Source organism: Stegostoma tigrinum, chromosome 15, assembly GCF_030684315.1.
Source record: "Stegostoma tigrinum isolate sSteTig4 chromosome 15, sSteTig4.hap1, whole genome shotgun sequence".
In the NCBI taxonomy this organism is placed as follows: Eukaryota; Metazoa; Chordata; class Chondrichthyes; order Orectolobiformes; family Stegostomatidae; genus Stegostoma; species Stegostoma tigrinum.
Window position 1 is genome coordinate 62,646,239 of NC_081368.1, and position 23,824 is coordinate 62,670,062.

The 23,824-nt window shown below is 43.9% G+C and overlaps 1 protein-coding gene across 5 annotated transcripts in view; it reads right to left on the reverse strand.

Annotated features, from left to right (window-relative positions):
* LOC125458800 (fibronectin type-III domain-containing protein 3A-like) overlaps positions 1 to 23,824 on the reverse strand; it is a 143,538-nt gene that overhangs the window by 33,582 nt on the left and 86,132 nt on the right. For all 5 annotated transcript variants that reach the window (XM_059651495.1, XM_048544482.2, XM_048544483.2 and 2 more), the window contains exons 5-7: positions 22,343 to 22,574; positions 15,135 to 15,428; positions 5,911 to 5,969 (exon numbers count right to left, since the gene is read on the reverse strand). In XM_059651495.1, coding sequence (XP_059507478.1) covers positions 5,911 to 5,969; positions 15,135 to 15,428; positions 22,343 to 22,574 — 585 coding nt within the window. The remainder of the gene's footprint in view (positions 1 to 5,910; positions 5,970 to 15,134; positions 15,429 to 22,342; positions 22,575 to 23,824) is intronic.

A 23,824-nucleotide genomic window follows, 5' to 3' on the forward strand; every position in this document is an offset into this window, starting at 1 on the left:
TGGGGTCATGATCGAGGGGGCAGTAGGAGGTGGTGTCGGAGAGTTGGCGTTTAGCCTCAGCGATGTAGAGGTCAGTACGCCATACTACCACTGCGCCACCCTTGTCTGCGGGTTTAATGGTGAGGTTGGGGTTGGAGCGGAGGGAGTGGAGGGCTGACCGTTCTGCGGGGGAGAGGTTGGAGTGGGTGAGAGGGGTGGAGAGGTTGAGGCGCTTAATATCTCGATGGCAGTTGGAGATGAAGAGGTCGAGGGAGGGTAGGAGGCCTGGGAGCCGTGTCCAGGAGGAGGACTTGTGTTGGAAGCGGGCAAACAGTTCAGTGGAGGGAGGGTTAGGTTCCCGGCTGAAGAAGTAAGCGTGGAGGCGAAGGCGGCGGAAAAACCGCTCTATGTCCAACCGTGTCTCACCACCACCATCCCGCCCCACTCTCCCTCGACATCTTCAATTTATGTCTGTTCTTTTTCCTACTTACCACCCTACTAACTTGCATGTCATCCGTGAATTTTGTGCTCATTCCCTCTACAGACAAGTCAAAAGAATTAACAACATACAGCAAGAGCTCCAGCAACAAGCCCAATGGAAAATCCCTGGAAACAGATTTCCATTCACGGAAACATCTCAATATCATCATCCCTTGCTTCATGCCTCAGGGAGCTTTGGATCCAACATGCCACTTTGCATTGGAATCCACGGGCTCTCAATTTCATGGACATGTCTGCCATGAAGGACCATTCTGTTTTATTCACTCACAGGATGGCAATGACAGTATTTAATGCCCATCCCCAGATGCCTCTGAGAAGGTGAGGGTGAGTTGACTTCTCGAACCACTACTATTCATTTGGTAAAGGCACATCCACAATGCAGTCGGTAAGGGAGATCCAAGATTCCAAACCAGCTATGCTGAAAGAACAGCAGTGCATTTCAATGTCCGGATAGTGAGTAACCTGGAGGGGAATTTGTTGGTGGTGTTCCCATGCATCTGTTGTCTTTGTCCTTTCAGGTAGTAGTGACTGTGGATTTGGAAGCTGCTGTCTAAGCAATCCTTGGTGAATTTCTGAGGTGCATCTTGCAGATGGTATACACTGCTGCATCTAAGCATCAGTGACAGAGAGTGAATGTTTGTTGAGGTGGTGCTAATCAAGCAGACTGTTTGCTCCTGGACAGTGTCAAGCTTCTTGAATGATGTTGGAATTGCTCTCATCCAGGACAAATGAGGAGTGTTCCCTCACATTTCTGACATGTGACTTGTAGATAGCAGATAAGTTTTGGGTAGTCAGACATGAGAGATACTCACTGCAGAACTCCGAGCTTCTGAGTTTGTTGTGTAGCCACAACATTCAGATGGCTAGTTCAGTTCAGTTTCTAGTCAATGGTAACTCCAAGGATGGTGACAGTAGGGGATTCAGTGATAGTAATCCACTAATGTCAAGGGGAGACAGTGAGATTCTTTTGTTAGAAATGTTCATTACCTGGTACTTGTGTGGCATGAATGTGAGTTGCCACTTGCCAGGCCAAGCCTGGACATTGTCGAGTTTTTGCTGCTTTTGGAGATGGACTGCATCAGCACCTGAGGAGTCACAAATGGTGCTGAACATTAAGCAAACATTGACAGAAATGTCATTTCTGTTCTTAGGATGGACAGAATATCATTGAAGCAGCAGCTGGAGATGGTTAGACTTAGGACACTAACTTGAGGAACTCCTGCGGAGAAATGCATCTGAGATGGTTGACCTCCAACAACCACAACCATATTTCTTTGTGCTTGGTATGACTCTACCCAATGGAAATTTTCTCTAATCACCAATTCTAGTTTCACTAGGGTCAAACTCTGTTAAATGCATCTTTGATGTCAAGGGCTAGGGCTCTCATCTGACATGAATTCAGTTCAAACATGGACAAATGAGCTAAGACTGTACTGAGGTCAGAAGCTCTGTAGCATTAGCGGAACAAACTGGACATCGGTGTGCAGGGTTTTGCTAAGCAAACGCTGTTTGTAGCATCGTTAATGACACCTACCATCACTTTACTGATGACTGAGAGCAGGTTGATGGGGTAGTAATTGTTTGGGATGGATATTACTTGTGTGTTCAGGAAACACCTGGGAAATTTTCTACATTGTTGGGTAGATGTCAGTGTTATAGTTTTAGTGGAACAGTTGGGCGATTAATGTGTTCAACATGGTGATCAGAAGGCAATTTTCTTGCCCACGTTTGACCTGATGACATTAGACTTTACGGGCTTCACAGTCAATGGCAACTCTACCTCTCCCAATTGTATACCACCACCTCTGACTTGTCAGTGGGACAGGATACAATCAAGGAATGGTGATGTTATTTGGGACATTATTTGCAAGGAATGATTCAGTAAGCATGACTATGGTCAGGTAGTTGCCTGACTAGTCTCCAAGACAGCTCTTCCAACTTGACCGCCACATGTTGGTCAGGAGGACTTTACAGGGTAAACAGGGCTGTGCTTGCTGCTGTCATTTCCAGTGCGTTAGTTGATGCCAGGTGCCCCGTCCAATTTCATTCCTTTCTTTCGGCTTTGTAGCAGTTGACATTGCTGTTTCTGTGGAGTCGCATGAAGGTCAAAACTGGTAATGACATTGAAGCTGACGGATTTTTACGACAATCAACAATGGTCTCTTGGAATTAAAAGTCTTGTTATGACCAAGTTTTTACCGAATTCAAATGCCACAATCTGCCATGGTGGGATTTTAACCTAAGTCCTGAGAACATTACTTGGGTTTTTGGATTAAGAGTCTAGGGCCAACACTACCTGGCCATTGCCTTCCCAAAGGTCAAGATGTACCTTAGAACATAGAACATAGAACAGTACAGCACAGAACAGGCCCTTCAGCCCACAATGTTGTGCCGACCATTGATCCTCATGTATGCACCCTCAAATTTCTGTGACCATATACATGTCCAGCAGTCTCTTAAATGACCCCAATGACCTTGCTTCCACAACTGCTGCTGGCAACGCATTCCATGCTCTCACAACTCTCTGCGTAAAGAACCTGCCTCTGACATCCCCTCTATACTTTCCACCAACCAGCTTAAAACTATGACCCCTCGTACTAGCCATTTCTGCCCTGGGAAATAGTCTCTGGCGATCAACTCTATCTATGCCTCTCATTATCTTGTATACCTCAATTAGGTCCCCTCTCCTCCTCCTTTTCTCCAATGAAAAGAGACCGAGCTCAGTCAACCTCTCTTCATAAGATAAGCCCTCCAGTCCAGGCAGCATCCTGGCAAACCTCCTCAGAACCCTCTCCAAAGCATCCACATCTTTCCTATAATAGGGCGCCCAGAACTGGACGCAGTATTCCAAGTGCGGTCTAACCAAAGTTTTATAGAGCTGCAACAAGATCTCACGACTCTTAAACTCAATCCCCCTGTTAATGAAAGCCAAAACACCATATGCTTTCTTAACAACCCTGTCCACTTGGGTGGCCATTTTAAGGGATCTATGTATCTGCACACCAAGATCCCTCTGTTCCTCCACGCTGCCAAGAATCCTATCCTTAATCCTGTACTCAGCTTTCAAATTCGACCTTCCAAAATGCATCACCTCGCATTTATCCAGGTTGAACTCCATCTGCCACCTCTCAGCCCATCTCTGCATCCTGTCAATGTCCCGCTGCAGCCTACAACAGCCTTCTACACTGTCAACGACACCTCCGACCTTTGTGTCGTCTGCAAACTTGCTGACCCATCCTTCAATTCCCTCGTCCAAGTCATTAATAAAAATTACAAACAGTAGAGGCCCAAGGACAGAGCCCTGTGGAACTCCACTCACCACTGACTTCCAGGCAGAATATTTTCCTTCTACTACCACTCGCTGTCTTCTGTTGGCCAGCCAATTCTGTATCCAAGCAGCTAAGTTCCCCTGTATCCCATTCCTCCTGACCTTCTGAATGAGCCTACCATGGGGAACCTGATCAAATGCCTTACTGAAGTCCATATACACCACATCCACAGCTCGACCCTTATCAACTTTTCTAGTCACATCCTCAAAAAACTCGATAAGGTTTGTAAGGCATGACCTACCCCTCACAAAGCCGTGTTGACTGTATTTGATCAAGCCATGCTCTTCCAGATGGTCATAAATCTTATCCCTCAGAATCCTTTCTAACACCTTGCAGACGACAGACGTGAGACTTACCGGTCTATAATTGCCGGGGATTTCCCTATTTCCTTTCTTGAAGAGAGGAATTACATTTGCCTCTCTCCAGTCCTCAGGTACGACTCCAGTGGAGAGCGAGGATGCAAAGATCTTCGCAAGTGGCGAAGCAATTGCATTTCTCGCTTCCCAAAGCAGCCGAGGACAAATCTGATCCGGGCCTGGCGACTTGTCAATCTTAATGTTTGACAAAATTTTCAGCACATCAGCTTCGTCTATCTCTATCCATTCCAGCATGCACACCTGCTCTTCAAAGGTTTCATTCACTACAAAGTTCATTTCTTTCGTAAAGACAGAAGCAAAAAACTCATTTAGGGCTTCCCCTACCTCCTCAGGCTCCACACACAAGTTCCCTATGCTATCCCTGATCGGCCCTACTCTTTCTTTGACCATTCTCTTATTCCTCACGTAAGTGTAAAATGCCTTTGTGTTTTCCCGGATTCCTTCTGCCAAGCCTTTCTCGTGCCCCCTCCTGGCTCTCCTCAGACCATTTTTGAGCTCCTTCCTTGCCTGCATGTAATCCTCTCTAGCTGAACTTGACCCTAGCTTCCTCCACCTTATGTAAGCTACCTTCTTCCTTTTCACTAGAAGCTCCACCGCTCTCGTCATCCAAGGTTCCTTAATCTTACCCCTTCTTGCCTGTCTCAGAGGGACATATTTACTCATCACTCCCAACAACTGTTCCTTAAACCGTCTCCACATGTCTATAGTTCCCTTACCATGGAACAACTGCTCCCAGTCCATGCTTCCTAACTCATGTCTAATCGCATCATAGTTTCCTCTTCCCCAATTAAATATCCTCCCATTCTGCCTAATCCTCTCCTTCTCCATAGCTATGTAGAATGTGAGGCAGTTATGGTCACTATCACCAAAATGCTCTCCCACCACAAGATCTGATACCTGCCCCGGCTCGTTTCCGAGCACCAAGTCTAGAATGGCCTCTCCCCTCGTCGGCCTGTCAACGTACTGCGTTAGGAAACCCTCCTGAACACACCTTACAAAAACAGCTCCATTCAAATCTTCTGCTCGAACGAGGTTCCAATCAATATTAGGAAAGTTAAAGTCACCCATTACAACAACCCTACTGCGTGCACACTTTTCCAAAATCTGTCGACCTATGCTTTCTTCAATCTCCCTGCTGCTATTGGGGGGCCTGTAGTAAACCCCTAACGAGGTGACTACTCCCTTGCTGTTCCTAATTTCCACCCATACTGACTCAGTAGGCAGATCTTCCTCGACAATGGAAGCTTCTGTAGCTGTGATACCCTCTCTGATTAGTAGTGCTACACCCCCTCCTCTTTTTCCCCCCTCCCTATTCTTTTTAAATGTTCTAAACCCTGGAACATCCAGCAACCATTCCTGCCCATGAGAAACCCATGTCTCTGTCAAAAGCCACACCATATCAAAAGATTTACTCCATCTTCTCACAATCTAAGCACGACAAATAGGAGCAGGAATAGCAGAAACAAGAATTAGAAAACAGTTTGGGATATCGGATAGCAGGCCGATGTAGGAACCTTCTCATGTTCCACTGTCCTTGTCCTGGACCATTGAAAACAATTGCAGCATTATTACTGCAATATCAGAATCAATAATCAGGGAATAAACCAGGGATTGATCCTGAGCTTGTTGTAGGATTGTGTGCCTGGTACTTTAGATTAGCCAGCCATTATCTGGTACAAATACATCAATTGAGTTTATTTTTGAAAATCTCTAATCTTACTTACCACAGGCTTAGTAATGCCAGAAAGAAATTCTTGTAATAATTTGGTTTCTGAGTCGGAATCTGACAATCAAAAAAACACAAGACTACTGGTTAAAAAAGATGTATAATGCAGGGGAAAGTAATAGGACCTCAAAAGTCAGCATTTTATGATAATTCTACATTTGAATTAGACTTAGATTATTTTATAGCTCACAATATTCATATGTACATTGCCATTTTAATAAAGTAGTGACATTTGCTCAACACATCTAATACTTTAATACTTTTAGTCACTTTTATTCAATTTGATTACAATTCCTTTTTTTCTCCCCTCCACAATTTTGACCACTTTTAAACAATTGTTTACACTCTGAGCTATTAATTAGGTCAATTCTGAAGGGGAGTCATCTGGACTCAAAACATTAACTATGTTTCCATCTCCACAGATGCTGTTAGACCGGCTGAGCCCCTTCAGTATTTTCTGCTGGTTTTAAATTTCCAGCATTGGCAACATTTTGCATTAATTGGACCAGGTCTGAATGGGAAATGTTTTTACATACTCTGAAGCTATTAATTAGACCACATTTCCCCTACTACTCCAATGGAGAAATGTTACTACCTTATTAATGGCTTGTATTCTCCACAGTTCCCGCAAATGCATAAACAGCAATCATTCCTGTCAGTTAGTTCTGGGTTTAGCAATTGGAATATATTGTTTACAGTCCATCATCTAGATAAATCACAGTAACACTTGAGACGTCTATACAATTTTCACTCTGTTCACTATCTACTGGAATATAGCATGCACTCATTATTTTTTCCTCATTCATAAAATTAAATACACAGTCCACCAGATCTGTACCAAGCTCTCAAAAGAACTACAACTGACCTACTGTGTGCTGTTTCTAATAACAAGACTGTGCAAATTTAAGGAAATAACTCCTGGCGTAGCAACGTTCTTTCCCAAAGAGGAAACCAGTCTTCAATTGGAATCTTCAAATGAAATACAGATTGCAACTTGAAGAGTCAAGCTGCTGGGCTGGCTGCCTGATCAGTGGAGTCAGGGGGAGTAAGTTGACAACACTGGTCCTACTGTTACAGTAGTCAAAATAAAATTATTCAGCAGAACTTGCCAAAACACTGTAAATATTCTTTTAAATATGATTTATACCAATTCCCTGCTTGTTCATGTGGATTACAGAATTCTGAGAAATATTTATTCTTCATCAAACACTATCAAATTAGTTTAACAGGCTACTTGTCTTATTTACAAGACATGGAACTGTACAAAACTGTCTGCCAAATTTGCGTAAGTAGCTACAAATCAAAAACAATGTATTAGCTGTCACGCAGTTAGAGGATGTGAAAGGTACTGTACGAATACAAGCAGGATACTCAATTTTTTTAATCCATATTGTTATCTAATATCACAATCAGAATGGAATTTTTTAAATTTTTTTTTAGAAAGATAAAGTGCTGTGGAATTAAAAATAAGCAAAATAATACATTTAGGGGTGTCACTCAGTCTATTTCACTATTGACCCACATCATTAGAAATGCTTGTTTTTTTTTCTGGGCAATAACACCTCAATTATTACTGAAACTAATGGGGGGGGGGGGGAAGGAGAGAAATCCTTCCCCCAGAAACGGCTGGAGGTTTATAATGCCACACTTTACCGAAATCCCACCTTGCCAACTACCTCCCAGAGCCTGGCCACCAATCACCACTGACTCTTGTAACAACAATTTTGAACAATAGAGGTCTCTGCAACAACTTTCCAGTCCAGACAGCATTTTACCTCGCATCGCATATATTCCATAGGGTAAACCATTTGATAATACACATCAATTTTACGAAGTTTGGAAGTGATGATTTGCTATTCCTACCCTTGTTAAGAAACAAGACAATTTAGTAAAACTTCTAGTATTTTGTTGAATGGTAAAATAATATTTCATTCTTACTAAACTAGAAATTAGCTAGGTAGTGATTTCCATGGGGTTTATTTTGAAACGACAGCAGAAGAGTCATGGAAACCTCAAGATTTTCATCAATGTTTCTTAAGGAACACGCTCAAAGTTACAATGTATATTCAGACAACGCTCAGCGGAAACACGTCTTTCCAGCTATCCAAGTGCATAAAATCCAAATGGCTTTACATTTGTGCAAATAGTTTGATTTCTCAGGTCTTAAAATTGAAATATCATCATTGCTACGCAAATTGCTCTAAGGCAAGACTCGCATCTCAAAACTGTTAGAATTTTTTGGGTTCAATATACTTAAGGGCCAACATCATACATGCTCAAGTAACTGTTGTGTGGATGTTGCTCCCCCAATTTTCAGTCAAAACGTTATTCACTTTTCATATACATTGCGCATAGGATAACCTCCAAATTTTACAAAAAAAATCCAACTGTTTCTATGTACTGAGCTAACAGGTGTGAAGCTGGATGAACACAGCAGGCGAAGCAGCAGAGGAGCAGGAAAGTTGACGTTTCGGGTCTCGGCCAATCAGTTCCTGTGAGCTGTTTACTCCTAAAGTCATACTTGCCCTGGCGAAAATCTACTTGACAGAATTATACAAGAGCACACTATTAAAAGGTGGCTGTTTAGCTCCTTGCACCTATGTGCACATTTGATTTTAAGACTACCATCTCTCGGATTTGCACTGCCAATCCCACACTTTAATATAGCATTAGTATGAAGGAGGAATGTTGAATACATTATCTAGTTCAAACTCAGCCATTGAAACTGCACAGCAAACAAATAACTATGCAGTAGTTATTGAATTCAAAGTATTAGAGACAAACATTAGAGATTTGGAGGAAAATTTCTACATCACTTAGGCAGATGTTTAAGAAAAAAGTAAACAGACAGAGGAAAGCCTAGCACGTGGGCACAGTTGGATGACAAAGTTGCAAAGCACAGTGGAAACTGCCGAACAAATTCTCAATTCGTTGAGGATTCATCTGACCCTACACCCAGAAACAAGCAGCAAAATGAGTCATTGCAGATTTCAAACTCAGCCCTGGATGATTTATGAAGCTTAAGAGAAATAATTTTATACTATAAAAGAAGATCAATATTTCTCAACAGAGCTCAATGACAGTTATTGCATTTCTGCAGTTTATAATCAAAGACCATCAAAAGAATGGGTAGAGATTGGCCTGCACTGGAAACATGATGAGGTCCCATGAATCTTGAAATGCCAGTCAAAGTGTGAGCAATGTTAGAGGGAAAACATGTTAATGAAGACCAAACCATAACATGGAAAGAATAGATTCACTGATGTGGTGCCATCGATACCCAAAGCGACAAGGATTAAATCAAATGAATAATGCCAAGCCCTTTAGGACTGAGATGAGAAGGAACTTCTTCACTGGCAAACCTACAGAATTCTCTACTGTAGAAGACTTGGGAAACTCAGCCATCAAGTTATTTTGATACAAAAATTAATAGATTTCCAGTCACTAGTGTCATTCAGAGATAGGACAACAGTGCAGGAATATGGTATTGAAGTAGATGATCAGGCAAGATTTAGAATGGTGAAGCAGGCTCAAAAGGGTTGAAAAGTCTACTCTCATTCCTGTGTTTCTAGACCTCATCAATTTTCTTGGTGCTGGAGTTAGATCAAAAGTGACACTGCAAACATTTCCAGTGGTTAAACCAGCCTTGATTAACCGATGAATGACAGAGTGGGACAGCGGGGTGGAGAGAGCGCGCGGGGGGGGTGGAGAGAGCGCGCGGGGGGGGTGGAGAGAGCGCGCGGGGGGGGTGGAGGGGAGCGCGCGGGGGGGTGGAGGGGAGCGCGCGGGGGGGTGGAGGGGAGCGCGCGGGGGGGGTGGTGGGGAGCGCGCGGGGGGGGTGGTGGGGAGCGCGCGGGGGGGGTGGTGGGGAGCGCGCGGGGGGGGTGGTGGGGAGCGCGCGGAGGGGGTGGTGGGGAGCGCGCGGAGGGGGTGGTGGGGAGCGCGCGGAGGGGGTGGTGGGGAGCGCGCGGAGGGGGTGGTGGGGAGCGCGCGGAGGGGGTGGTGGGGAGCGCGCGGAGGGGGTGGTGGGGAGCGCGCGGAGGGGGTGGTGGGGAGCGCGCGGAGGGGGTGGTGGGGAGCGCGCGGAGGGGGTGGTGGGGAGCGCGCGGAGGGGGTGGTGGGGAGCGCGCGGAGGGGGTGGTGGGGAGCGCGCGGAGGGGGTGGTGGGGAGCGCGCGGAGGGGGTGGTGGGGAGCGCGCGGAGGGGGTGGTGGGGAGCGCGCGGAGGGGGTGGTGGGGAGCGCGCGGAGGGGGTGGTGGGGAGCGCGCGGAGGGGGTGGTGGGGAGCGCGCGGAGGGGGTGGTGGGGAGCGCGCGGAGGGGGTGGTGGGGAGCGCGCGGAGGGGGTGGTGGGGAGCGCGCGGAGGGGGTGGTGGGGAGCGCGCGGAGGGGGTGGTGGGGAGCGCGCGGAGGGGGTGGTGGGGAGCGCGCGGAGGGGGTGGTGGGGAGCGCGCGGAGGGGGTGGTGGGGAGCGCGCGGAGGGGGTGGTGGGGAGCGCGCGGAGGGGGTGGTGGGGAGCGCGCGGAGGGGGTGGTGGGGAGCGCGCGGAGGGGGTGGTGGGGAGCGCGCGGAGGGGGTGGTGGGGAGCGCGCGGAGGGGGTGGTGGGGAGCGCGCGGAGGGGGTGGTGGGGAGCGCGCGGAGGGGGTGGTGGGGAGCGCGCGGAGGGGGTGGTGGGGAGCGCGCGGAGGGGGTGGTGGGGAGCGCGCGGAGGGGGTGGTGGGGAGCGCGCGGAGGGGGTGGTGGGGAGCGCGCGGAGGGGGTGGTGGGGAGCGCGCGGAGGGGGTGGTGGGGAGCGCGCGGAGGGGGTGGTGGGGAGCGCGCGGAGGGGGTGGTGGGGAGCGCGCGGAGGGGGTGGTGGGGAGCGCGCGGAGGGGGTGGTGGGGAGCGCGCGGAGGGGGTGGTGGGGAGCGCGCGGAGGGGGTGGTGGGGAGCGCGCGGAGGGGGTGGTGGGGAGCGCGCGGAGGGGGTGGTGGGGAGCGCGCGGAGGGGGTGGTGGGGAGCGCGCGGAGGGGGTGGTGGGGAGCGCGCGGAGGGGGTGGTGGGGAGCGCGCGGAGGGGGTGGTGGGGAGCGCGCGGAGGGGGTGGTGGGGAGCGCGCGGAGGGGGTGGTGGGGAGCGCGCGGAGGGGGTGGTGGGGAGCGCGCGGAGGGGGTGGTGGGGAGCGCGCGGAGCGGGTGGTGGGGAGCGCGCGGAGCGGGTGGTGGGGAGCGCGCGGAGCGGGTGGTGGGGAGCGCGCGGAGCGGGTGGTGGGGAGCGCGCGGAGGGGGTGGTGGGGAGCGCGCGGAGGGGGTGGTGGGGAGCGCGCGGAGGGGGTGGTGGGGAGCGCGCGGAGGGGGTGGTGGGGAGCGCGCGGAGGGGGTGGTGGGGAGCGCGCGGAGGGGGTGGTGGGGAGCGCGCGGAGGGGGTGGTGGGGAGCGCGCGGAGGGGGTGGTGGGGAGCGCGCGGAGGGGGTGGTGGGGAGCGCGCGGAGGGGGTGGTGGGGAGCGCGCGGAGGGGGCACATGCCCAGACAGAGAAAGCAAGGGGAAGAGACAGAGACACAGACAGGGAGTTAGAGAAATGTGGAGGGCGAGAGAAAGGGACCGGCTAAACCAGGAGATAGCTGATGATAAGTCAAGGGAAATAAAGCTCGGTTGGTGCTAATGGAAAGTATGAATAGTTTAAAAACGGATTGGTTGTACAGGGAGAAACCAATAGTCCATCAAATCTGCTCTGACGATGCTACCTTCTGCAGAGCTCCTCTGATCTATTGGCTTATTTCTTCAACTGAAGATACCCCAGAGCTGTGGTTATCAGAACCCTCAGCTGTGAGAGACCCATTTCTGGCACATCTGTTCTCAGCCCTTCACTCCCCTCCCCTCCCTTCCTGTCCTACAACAACAGATCCTGACCCTTGTTTTCCATCCCATCAGCATCCATATCCAAAGCATTATAAGCCACCATTTCCATCAATACCAGACGCCTATTCCTCTCCCTTCCCTTACGAGAATTCTGCAGTGTCTTAACCTTCCAAGGCATCCTGGCCACTCTTCCTCCACTCATGGCACCTCCCTGCACAGCTGACCCATTTTCAACTGTTCACATTTCTCATTACACCTTACTGAAGATGATTCATTCTGCATTCAAAACTTTAATCTGTTTCCCTCTGGCACAAACACTGCCAGACCTGCTGGCTCTCTCCAGCATTCTGAATGCTTCTGTCTTTAATCTTATGAATTATGGTCACTATCACCAAAATGCTCCCCTTCTGACAGAGGAACCTCTTGACTGACTTTGTTTCCTAAAATTCAGTTCACCATTGCTCCCTTTTATACAGCTTTTTACATGCTGGTCAAGAACCAGGGATCGGAGTGTAAGGATAAAAAGTAAGCCATTTAAGATTTAGATGAGAATTTTTTTTTTTTAACTTGCAGGCTGCTGAGCCTGTGGAATTCTCTGCCAGTGGCCAAGACCAAAACATTGAATATTTTCAAGAAGACAGCTATAGTTCTTAGGGGAAATTAAAAAGAAAGTATGGGGAGAAACCAGGAACAAGGTATTAGGCAGAATCATCCACCATGATTATACTGAATGATGTGCCAGGCTTAAAAGGCCAAATGGCATACTCTCGTTTTATTTTCTTTGTTTTTACGAAAAGCAAAATAGTACAAGAGAAAATGAGACAAAATGCTCTTTAATTCCCTTTATGTAGATCAGGAAGTTTAGACAATGTAGAAAGTTTATTCAGAGTAGCTTATCTATATTAGGCTATGCACAAATAGATTCACTTGCTGCTTTGTTTGCTGATCTTACATGGGATGGAAGTAGAATTCTACAATTGACTTAATCAGCATCCTCAGGCTAAAAAGACTGAAAAATAGTCATGGTTCCCATGCTTCTGATTCTAATGAAATAATCCTTCTGGTAAGTTTGTAAGCCAGAACAAAATCAGACTCAGTTGCGATTTGTCAAAGTAATTTGGTGCTGCTCATCAAAATGACTCAATGAAGAACTTGTACGGATGAAGCAATCAGAGCTCCAGAAACAGCCACATCGCTGTGTGGTTATAAAGTCAGGCAAGTGCTTGCCTTCGTGCTACATCAGAATATACCTCTACGATTACAGCTTTACAGGATTGTACAATGCCACAAGGACCAAGTTAATTTCCCAAAAAACAGTCAATCCAAGAAGCATAGGATTGTTTGGAGCTAGTGATCTTACAAGGGTTAAGGAACTAAATGAAGTGGTGCTATGCAGTGGCTCACTGCACCTCATCCAGGAAAGGTAGGATAGACAATAAATGCTGGCTTCACCAATAACACCATCATCACAATGACTTTTAAAAGAAAACAAAATCATAACTCAAGTGCAATTTAGTGGATCAGAATTACAACCAAGAACATCAATCCCAATATGATTTAAAGTAAAGTAAAGTAAAGTAGAGTAATCCAGGAGATAAACAGCTTCCCCTGAAAGAACATTTTATCTTTGACGTAAGTTAATGGGAGTGAAGCCTAACAGAAGTTGGGAATTTTTAAAAGCAGGGAGGTGGCTGTACACATATCCTTCCTCTTTGCGAGATCATACTGGATTTATTTTTTCCAAGGGATGTCTTGTGACTTGAACATTCTCTCTCCTTATTTATAAAGCAAGCCACTGTAGGAATCTTCATCAGTCCCGATTGAATGATACACAAAGGCACTTGCTAAGGTTTTCTCTGCAGTGTAATTGTACCAATGAACAACATGCAGCTTCAACTTTCATAGCTTAGCAATTGAAAATAAAATGTTAATTTAAACATTAGAAACAATTTAAAGTTCTGTCACAAATTATATGTACAGGCACAGAAGACCAATATATGTATAGCTTCATGGACTTCAGTAAGGCATTTGATAAGGTTCCCCATGGTAGGCTCATTCAGAAGGTCAGGAGGAATGGGATACAGGGGAACTTAGCTGCTTGGATACAGAATTGGCTGGCCAACAGAAGACAGCGAGTGGTAGTAGAAGGAAAATATTCTGCCTGGAAATCAGTGGTGAGTGGGGTTCCACAGGGCTCTGTCCTTGGGCCTCTACTGTTTGTAATTTTTATTAACGACTTGGATGAGGGGATTGAAGGATGGGTCAGCAAGTTTGCAGACGACACAAAGGTCGGAGGTGTCGTTGACAGTATAGAGGGCTGTTGTAGGCTGCAGCGGGACATTGACAGGATGCAGAGATGGGCTGAGAGGTGGCAGATGGAGTTCAACCCGGATAAATGCGAGGTGATGTATTTTGGAAGGTCGAATTTGAAAGCTGAGTACAGGATTAAGGATAGGATTCTTGGCAGTGTGGAGGAACAGAGGGATCTTGGTGTGCAGATACATAGATCCCTTAAAATGGTGTTTTGGCTTTCATTTACAGGGGGATTGAGTTTAAGAGTTGTGAGATCTTGTTGCAGCACTTATAAAGCTTTGGTTAGACCGCACTTGGAATACTGCGTCCAGTTCTGGTCGCCGTATTATAGGAAAGATGTAGATGCTTTGGAGAGGGTTCAGAGGAGGTTTACCAGGATGCTGCCTGGACTGGAGGGCTTATCTTATGATCAGAGGTTGACTGAGCTTGGTCTCTTTTCATTGGAGAAAAGGAGGAGGAGAGGGGACCTAATTGAGGTATACAAGATAATGAGAGGCATAGATAGAGTTGATAGCCAGAGACTATTTCCCAGGGCAGAAATGGCTAGCACGAGGGGTCATAGTTTCAAGCTGGTTGGTGGAAAGTATAGAGGGGATGTCAGAGGCGGGTTCTTTACACAGAGAGTTGAGAGCATGGAATGCGTTGCCAGCAGCAGTTGTGGAAGCAAGGTCATTGGGGTCATTTAAGAGACTGCTGGACATGCATATGGTCACAGAAATTTGAGGGTGCATACATGAGGATCAATGGTCGGCACAACATTGTGGGCTGAAGGGCCTGTTCTGTGCTGTCCTGTTCTACGTTCTATGTTCTATATAAAAATACATTCAACTTACATTCCAAACGGCCAAACAGTTTTATTTTAAAATAGCTTTGGTGATGCAATATAAATTCATTGTTACATTTTAGAATGATTTCTAAGTACTATCTTAGAACAGCTCACTGTAAATTGAAGTAATTAAACCTCCAGACGTTCTACAGCATTGTAAGCATTTTGTACCATGAGAACATTGTTAACATAACACTTTCTGAAGTCAAATTGTGCAAAAATAACCATCACAGCACAAGTTCTTACCTCCAGCCTCTGCATCAACTTGTGGGCCACTTCGTACTTTCCCAGTTGGCTTCAGTTTTACCGGTCCTGCTGCAGTCCCTGCAGCACCAGCAGCTTGTCCCTTTCCATATCCATTTTGTACATTTGTAGGTGAAACGGAGTGACTTTTATGTGGAGAAGAAGGGGGGCTGTTAGGTTTATCTTTTTGTCCACCTACTTGTCTCTCTTTAAGTCTTTTTTGCAAACGCTCATGTACTTTAAGAGTCCTTTCATCTCTGTGGTTGAAATTTGACCTTCCGTGTGGCGAGCGTGATTCTATACAAAATAAAGTATAGACAGTAATGAATGTTGCGAACCAACTTCATGTTTTCATGTTTTTGTTGATATTAGACTAAGCTAGCAGTTCTCATCGAAAGCCTTGCTTAACTTATTTTATTTGCATCCTTACTTACTCAATTTCAACCACTTTCAACTATAATAATGGAAAAGCCTAAGGGATGAGTTGTTGCTTGCAGTGCAAAATAAGCCAATTCCATCATACTTCACTGAGTAGCCAATATTGGAATTGGCTACAATGTTTAAGGCCAAATGAAGCATTGTGGAATGTTAAAAAGAAAAAAAAATGGCTAAAAGCTGCACATTGTTATTTCTTCACTCCACAGAGTTTATTTCAGTATTTATCAATGGATTCTATGAGTTTAATCTAACTTTGAACAGACAAATAGATTGTTTAGTCGAGAACAATCATGACTGTTCTTACTTTGTATACTTAACAAATTGTGTCTACACGAGATAAAGCAAACATTGGTGGAATGGTCAGAGATAATGGGAAATGCAGATGCTGGAGAATCCGAGATAACAAAGTGTGAAGTTGCATGAACACAGCAGGCCACCCAAACATCTTAGGAGCACAAAAGCTGACGTTTCAGGCCTAGACCCTTCATCAGAGAGGGAGATGGGAAGAAGGTTCTGAAATAAATAGCCAGAGAGGGGGAGGCGGACCAAAGATGGATAGAGGAGAAGATAGGTAGAGGGGAAGGTATTAGGTGGGGAGGGGAATAGGTCAGTCTGGGGAGGACGGACAGGTCAAGGAAGCAGGATGAGGTTAGTAGGTAGGAAATGGAGGTGCGGCTTGAGGTGGGAGGAGGTGATAGGTGAGAGGAAGAACAGGCTGGGGGGAGGGGACGAGCTGGGCTGGTTTTGGGATGCAGTGCAGGGAGGGGGACGAGCTGGGCTGGTTTTAGGATGCAGTGGGGGAAGGGGAGAATTTGAAGCCTGAGAAGTCCACAATGATACAACTGGGCTGCAGGGTTCCCAAGCGGAATATGAGTTGCTGTTCCTGCAACCTACGGTAGCATCACTATGGCACTGCAGGAAGCCCAGGATGGACATGTCGTCTAAGGAATGGGAGGGGGAGGTAAAATGGTTCGCGATTGGGAGGTGCAGTTGTTCATTGCAAACCAAGCGGAGGTGTTCTGCAAAGCAGTCCCCAAGCCTCCGCTTGGTTTCCCCAATCTAGAGGAAGCCACAATGGGTACAGTGGATGCAGTATACCACATTAGCAGATGTGCAGGTGAACATCTGCTTGATATGGATAGCCATCTTGGGGCCTGGGATGGGGGTGAGGGAGGAGCCTATCCCAATTCCTTAGCCTCTGCCGCATCTGCTCCCAGGATGAGGCATTCCACTCCCGCACAGCCCAGATGTCCGCGTTCTTCAAGGACCGCAACTTCTCCCCCGCAGTGGTCGAGAACGCCCTCGACTGTGTCTCCCTCATGTGGAAGTAGTACTTTTTTTGTTGTAAATAGCTATTAAGAAAACTTACTGATAAACAGTATGTCAAGGCACCTCAACAGAACAACAGCAAAATACAGTGATCACTGCAACACTGTGAATCTGCATTTTCTGTTGGGTTTTATGGATGGTTGAATTAATTAGAATTCACTGACCAATGTGAATGACAATAATCTAACATTTATGAATGATAAGAGTGATGAGAGGGTGCCACATCAGAGAACAGCTCATGGGATAGGGGAAACATTCATAGGCATAAAGAATTTGTTCGCAAACAAGAAACAGAGTAGGCAAAAAAATAACTGTTTTGAAATTGGCAAGATGCAATGCAATGCAATGCAAGGAGGATGTGGAGGCATTATACTATATAAATGGAGAGAAACTGCAACACTCTGCATTGGAGCAATCTGGGTACAGGAGTCAAAATATCAGTATGCAGGCACAATTAGCAATTAGAAAGGAAATTGGAATGCTGATTGAGTGGGAAATTGAATATGTGTAGCGATTTTCTGTTACTATTATATGTAGTGCTGCTGTGACCACATTTAAAGTACTGAGTGCAATTTTAGTCTCCTTATTTAAGGAAAGGACATAGCTGCACGAGTACTCAGGGAAGGTTCATTGCAATGATTCCTGGGGTGACAAGGTTAACTTATGAGGAAAGATTGCAGAGGATGGTCACCTATCCACTGTACTTTACAAGAATATGGGCAACCAAATTGAAATGGAGAAGAGCCTGCTCGGACTGGAGAGCAAGGATGTTGAAAATACATTTCCCCTTGTGGGAGAGGTTAGACTAGGGAATACACGTTAAACGCAAGTGTTGATTCACTCTAAATGGAGATGAGGAGAAATGTTTACTCTCAAGGGCTGAGAGTCTGGGGCATTCTCTTCCCCAGAGAGCGACGAAAAAGGGTCTTTGAGTACTTTTAAATAAGAATTAGATGGATTGTTGACGAAGAAGGAAGTCTAAGGGTATTGGGGGTTGGCAGGAAAGTTAAGTTGTTATCAAACAGCAGAACAGATCTCAGGGGCCAAATGCCTCCTCTAGGTCTCTTGTTTGTAAAGTTAACAAATTTATACATGAAAGGACATAAAATTCAGTAGTGTACAAGGGAGTAGACAAAATACAATTACTTTGTCATAATTTTTTTTAAAGACACAGGACGTTCAGTACAGAAAAAAGCCATTCAGCCCAACTGATGAGGTGTTTATTTTGCAACAGCTTCTCCTCTCATTTCAAATAGCACTTTTTAGATCAACAGTTCATCTTTTCGTTCCATTTTTTCAGTAGTCATCTGGCTTTTTGGTAACATCTTTTGCCTGAACTATGTGATATAGTACTAAATTCCACATTCTAAGCACAGAATAACAGATTCATCATTATTCCCTGTCGGATTTAACAGAACTTGCTGCAATCAGTTTTGGGCTTTCAGATGAATAGAAATATTCTCTTCACATTACCACGTTCAATCCGTGTTTTATTTCACTTAAAATATCAAGACTCCTCTTAGTCTTTCTTTGCTAAAGGAACAAGCTCCAATTTGTTCAATCTTTTTCCAATAGCAGTAATTTCTTAGTTCTAGCATCATCCTTGTGAATTGTGTGCATACTTTCTCCAGTGCTTCTATGTCCTTTCACAAGGATGATGCTAGAACTAAGAAATTACTGCTATTGGAAAAAGATTGAACAAATTGGAGCTTGAGTAATAATGAATAGGGCTGTGTCAGGTTGCACTTGATGTAATGGAGGTCAGAACTATGCATTACATCAACTGCAACCTGACACAGCCCTATTCATTATTACTCATTTATCATGAGTTGTACATCACTTAATTCTTTGTCAACATATTTGGGCTCACTTGTACCACTGGATTACTTTGCTCTTCTATCTTATTCAGTTTATCTTCCACAATGTAAGTGATGTTTCTATTTTCCTAATAAACATTGTGCAACTTCACATTTCTCTGTTAAAGTTCATTTGCCACTTAACTACAGTGAGTACATTTTCTAATAACATCTTGCATTACATTATATTTTCAATGTTCATTACAGTTCGGCATCATCTTTAAATTTTGACGCTGACTTTCTTGAATCCAAGTCAGAATTAGAAATTTACTTATGAGGAACCAGGCATCCCATTCTGATTGTTGTGGAACACTACTTTCTTCCTTCCTCCAATCTGAGTAACTATCCGTCATTGTTTAATTTTTGGTTTTTATTTCAGCCAATTTGCTACATGCTCATCTATTTGTCCCCTTATTCCACTCATCCTAACTTCCATCAAGAGCTGGTACCTTATCCAGGGCCTTTTGAAAATCCAACTTTGATATCTAGGTGACCTTCGCTTTCTCCTCCAGTTATTTCTCAAAGAATTCTAACATGTCAGTTACGCACAACTTAGCTTTGCAGAATCTGCATTTTTAATCATATTTTACATCTTGATGCAATCTTCATCATTGCATCCAGAATAGATTCCAATATTTTAAATTATCAATGATGTTAAGTGAACAAGTTTATAGTTCCCAGGTTTTGTTCAATCTCACTTTTTATATCTAAAAATATTAGCTGTCTACTAGTAACTTTAACTATTTCTGCATCATTTCCTTTAGTATGAATTGACCCACACTATCTTTCCAGCAGTTTTATCCTTTTCTAATTTTGCTAGGTTGTGAATTCTTTTCTCTTGTTATCGTGTCTTAATACCCCTTTTAACTTGCACCCTTTAGTCCACTTCATTCTTTTCTTTCGTAAAATCCGGAAATTAGGTAGTTACTGCTTATTTCTCTTGTTGATCGGTCATTAGCTGAGTGGATCCTTCTCATCCTTTAGTCGATTAACTTTAATTTTCATTTAATTATGAATATATCGTCAATTTAATGCATTCTTTCTTGTATTATTTGATAATTTGATTTTATAACTTCTTTTTGCCTTTCCGATGGCTTCTTATAAACTTGAGCTCTCAAGTTCTTCATATTCTTTAGTACCCAAGTATTTTTCTTTCATCTATTTCTTTAGAAACAAGTTTTTATTTAGTGTTATTCATCTAAAATGTCCCATTAGCTTTCTTGTTTATGCTTCTTTGTTCATTTGAACTACTGACTGACCTTGTATCTCTGTCTTTCTCTCCATTAATCTACTTCCATTACACACACACACACACACACACACAGGTCTTTTCCAATCTGTTATCATTAGCCTTCGACCTACTTATGTCACTCAATTCTAATCTGGAGCCTTAGATCATTACAAAGATGTTTTCCATTCTTGCCCCTCTTCTTCATTCCCTATTGCTCCTTTCACGACAGTTTTCTGCTGGTCTAATTGGGGGTAGTACTGATTATTATAATTCACTATGATTATCATTCAATGCCCACTATTAATCTCATTGATTCACCTGCATAGTTCATCCTCCAACCTCCATTCACCACTCAATTCCCTTTCATTTTTTAGCTCAAACCACATGGATTTGCAACCACTGTAAATGATGGTTACCATTCTTGCCTATTATTATATCTTTAAATCGATGCAGTTACTGTACTTCTCCCACTCAATTCTCTTTCTTTCCTAAATGTAAGTCTTAAATAAGTATTTAGTCTGTTCTCTATGCTACCATATTTTATTTATTGCTACTAAAACCATATTCCCTCTACAAATCATTGCCTCCCTTCCAGTTTATAAGGAGTCTTGAATACTACATACATTTTAGTAGAGATTAAAAGATTAGAGAGCTTTTAAATCATTTCTCAATCTGTTTTTAGTAGCTATTTTGTTTTGTATAGCTTACTCTAATTTTTGTTCAATCATATGACCCTTATTCTGTTAGGTTCCTGCAATTTCTAGCGGTTCCACTTTTCTACTGAACCTTGGTCTCAACTTGATTCAAGATTCAGCATTGCTTCAGATCTTTCCAATTTGATACTACTGCCAGTATCTCAAGAAATCTAATTCTCCTCTCCCTTCTCAGTTCTTTAATTTATGTGACCTTCCCTGTCTATGCCTGAGGTAATCTGCACATTGCTCAAACAATAACCCCAAAATTACAACCTCCAAACTTCTGCTTTTCAGTTTGGTTCCAAACTTCCAAAACCTCCACCAGCCAACTTGTCATGCTCCCGATATTTTTGGTCCAAACATGGAACATAACAGCTGGATACTTACTCCATTTTCCAGATTCTTTGCCAGTTGTTTCAAGCTATCACTTTCTTGAACAACACAAGCAACTACAAATAACTTCATCTAGGTCCCAAGTCACAGAATCCCATATGACCATAAACTTTCTATTCTGTATCTTCGCTCCCTGGACGGTCTCATGTTCCACAGCACCTGGATAAGCATTCCCATCATACTCACTTTCCTCAAATGTAGTGAGCTTTTTGTAGGCTGTAGACAGGAGGAATATCTACTCGATCACATTCGCCTATATGCCCCTGATGTAGTTGAATTAGTTTTTCTTCCCCCCCCCCCACTTCCCATATCTACTTGTTTCCTCTGGTGTGAGGGAGATGGTACCCTGGAGTAAGGTATCTGGGAGATCCTGCCAGGCTGTCCCTCACTTGCCCTCAAGTTCAATATGTCAGAGTCAGAGTGGTTTGTGACAAAGCTGTTTCTTATAGTCTTGGCAGCCTTGTGGTCTAAAAAATTTTCAAATACTATAATCATAACACAGCATTTTAATTAGATCAGTTGATAACTGATTACTTAATTAAATGGTAACTTGTCTAGATTTAGTAATCTAACATTGAAATAAGTACACATTTAATGTTAAATGCTGCTTTAAATGTTAAGCTTTTTTTTAATAAAGTAATTTTTAAATCTAACCACTTTGCTCAATTGCCCTTGACTTTAAATTTGCAGTAATCTCAAAGTCCTTATTAAGTCAAGCCTACACTACCGACAAAACTGAGTAGACTAAATTGGTACTTTTGATTGCCTTAGCTCTGCCACACTTCTGCTGGACTATGCCATCAGATTTTCTACTTTGTTCCCATTATTTTGTTTGCTGCCAGATCTTTCTTTTCCCTGCACCAAATTTCAAATGCTGATCCATCAAGTCATGTCATTTAGCAGATACATCCAAATTCCTGTGTGGCACAGCTCTGAATGTTAACAGAAATCTATCTGAAATACATACTTTAGAAACACTATAGTACTGGACAATCAACAGCCACCCAAAATAGTTAACACTTACAGCTGGTCAACTTTACTTTAAAACGGCAAGTCAGTGGTAAAGAATTGAAGCAAGAAAAACATACTAAATTTCAACTTTATAACAATCAGGACCATTTGCCCACTCCTTATCACATTCTTCCGTATTTTTTGCCACTGCTTAGCAAGTTACCCCAGTTAGTAGATTTTCCCAGTTCTGTGCCACACAAAGTTGAAATTTAATAAGGAAATTTTTTTTTAGTGCTATATCTGTATGTGTGTACCTACCTTGATCTGCAAAAACGTGGGGTGGTGGAGGGTGTTGAGGAATGAACTGTGGAGGGATGTCCCCTGTTCCTGGAGCATAAACTTGATGAGGATGCGGTATTAAAGCAGGGTGATGGTGCATGTAGTGCGGTACATGAGGTGGAGGGGGATGCATTGAGGGATGATTATTAGGATGGAATTCTGTTGAGTGTGGCAACACAACAACTCTTCGAACACCATTTTCTTCTATAACCTGAAAAACAAATTGTTTTCTCCTTTAAAAATTAATCAATTTCAGATTATAGCCTATTTTTCTTATTTGGGGACACAGTTCTGAAGCTGTTTTAATATTAAATTAATCCAGGGAAATCCTGAGTTTATAATAGCATAATTGATATTGCCTCTTTATTCCAGCTGTCCTTTGCATATTTCTCTCTTCATTTATGCCATCTTTATTTTGTCAATTTTCTTACATTTCCTGTCATCTCTTTTGTTATCCATCACTCTTTAAACAGTTTCTCTTGTATTTAAAATATTGTTATTTCTTAATTACACAATTTCTTTTCAGGCCAATGGATACTGCATGCTCATATCTAGGGCTTATTTGAGAGCAAATGCTCATAATTATGATATAGACCTTTTCTTAATTGTTATATTTCAGTTAGCTTGCAAATTATTTCTGCTATCTGAAAAATATCCTCATTACATCATCTTTTTCAAAGTTTCTTAAGACAGCCTCTTACAGGAACACTGTAGGTCTGCTACAATTCATGCAGTTTTGTAGACTTAGTAAACCTTTTTTGTTATTGGAGTATTTCACATTGGACAAGAAAGCATCTAAATATTTTCTTCTCCCAACACTTGGAAATCTTGTACAGTGTAGGACACATGACATGACATACTATCAAGTTTAAGACTGCTGACATAGTGCTTCAGCACAGCACATCTTACAACTATCATAAACCCTCAGTGCTTCAACTTGTAAACAAAACTCGTTGCTGTTCCATGAGGCAAAAACAATATCCTGTTTCTCGTGCATTTCTGCCTTTTTTTTGCAGAGCATAATCGTGTTCAAAATAAATTAGTGGCTCTCCTATTACATTTGGGACTACTTTTAGAACAAAATAAGCCTAATAATCTGGAGGTATACTTATGAGACTAACTGAATAGTGAAACTCCAATCTCCTTCATGACATCTTATCCAGAAGATGCCTGTCATTCCACTTTCACAGACATCTGCTCCTTCACAGCCTATTGCTTCCAAATTTCTAGCCTCTGCTAAATGCCTCTTACTGTTACTTATCCACAATCTGGTTGTAACTGGGAATGCATTTACTCCTCATGATACAAGTGGGAATTATACATATGGTGAAGAAGACATCAAGACTTCAGTATTTCCTGCTTCCTGTAATGAAGCCTCTGCACCTGGAACATAGCAACAGCTTTGGGTAGGAGCCTATACCAGCAGTTTGAAATGATCACAACAGATATTGAACGATCAGG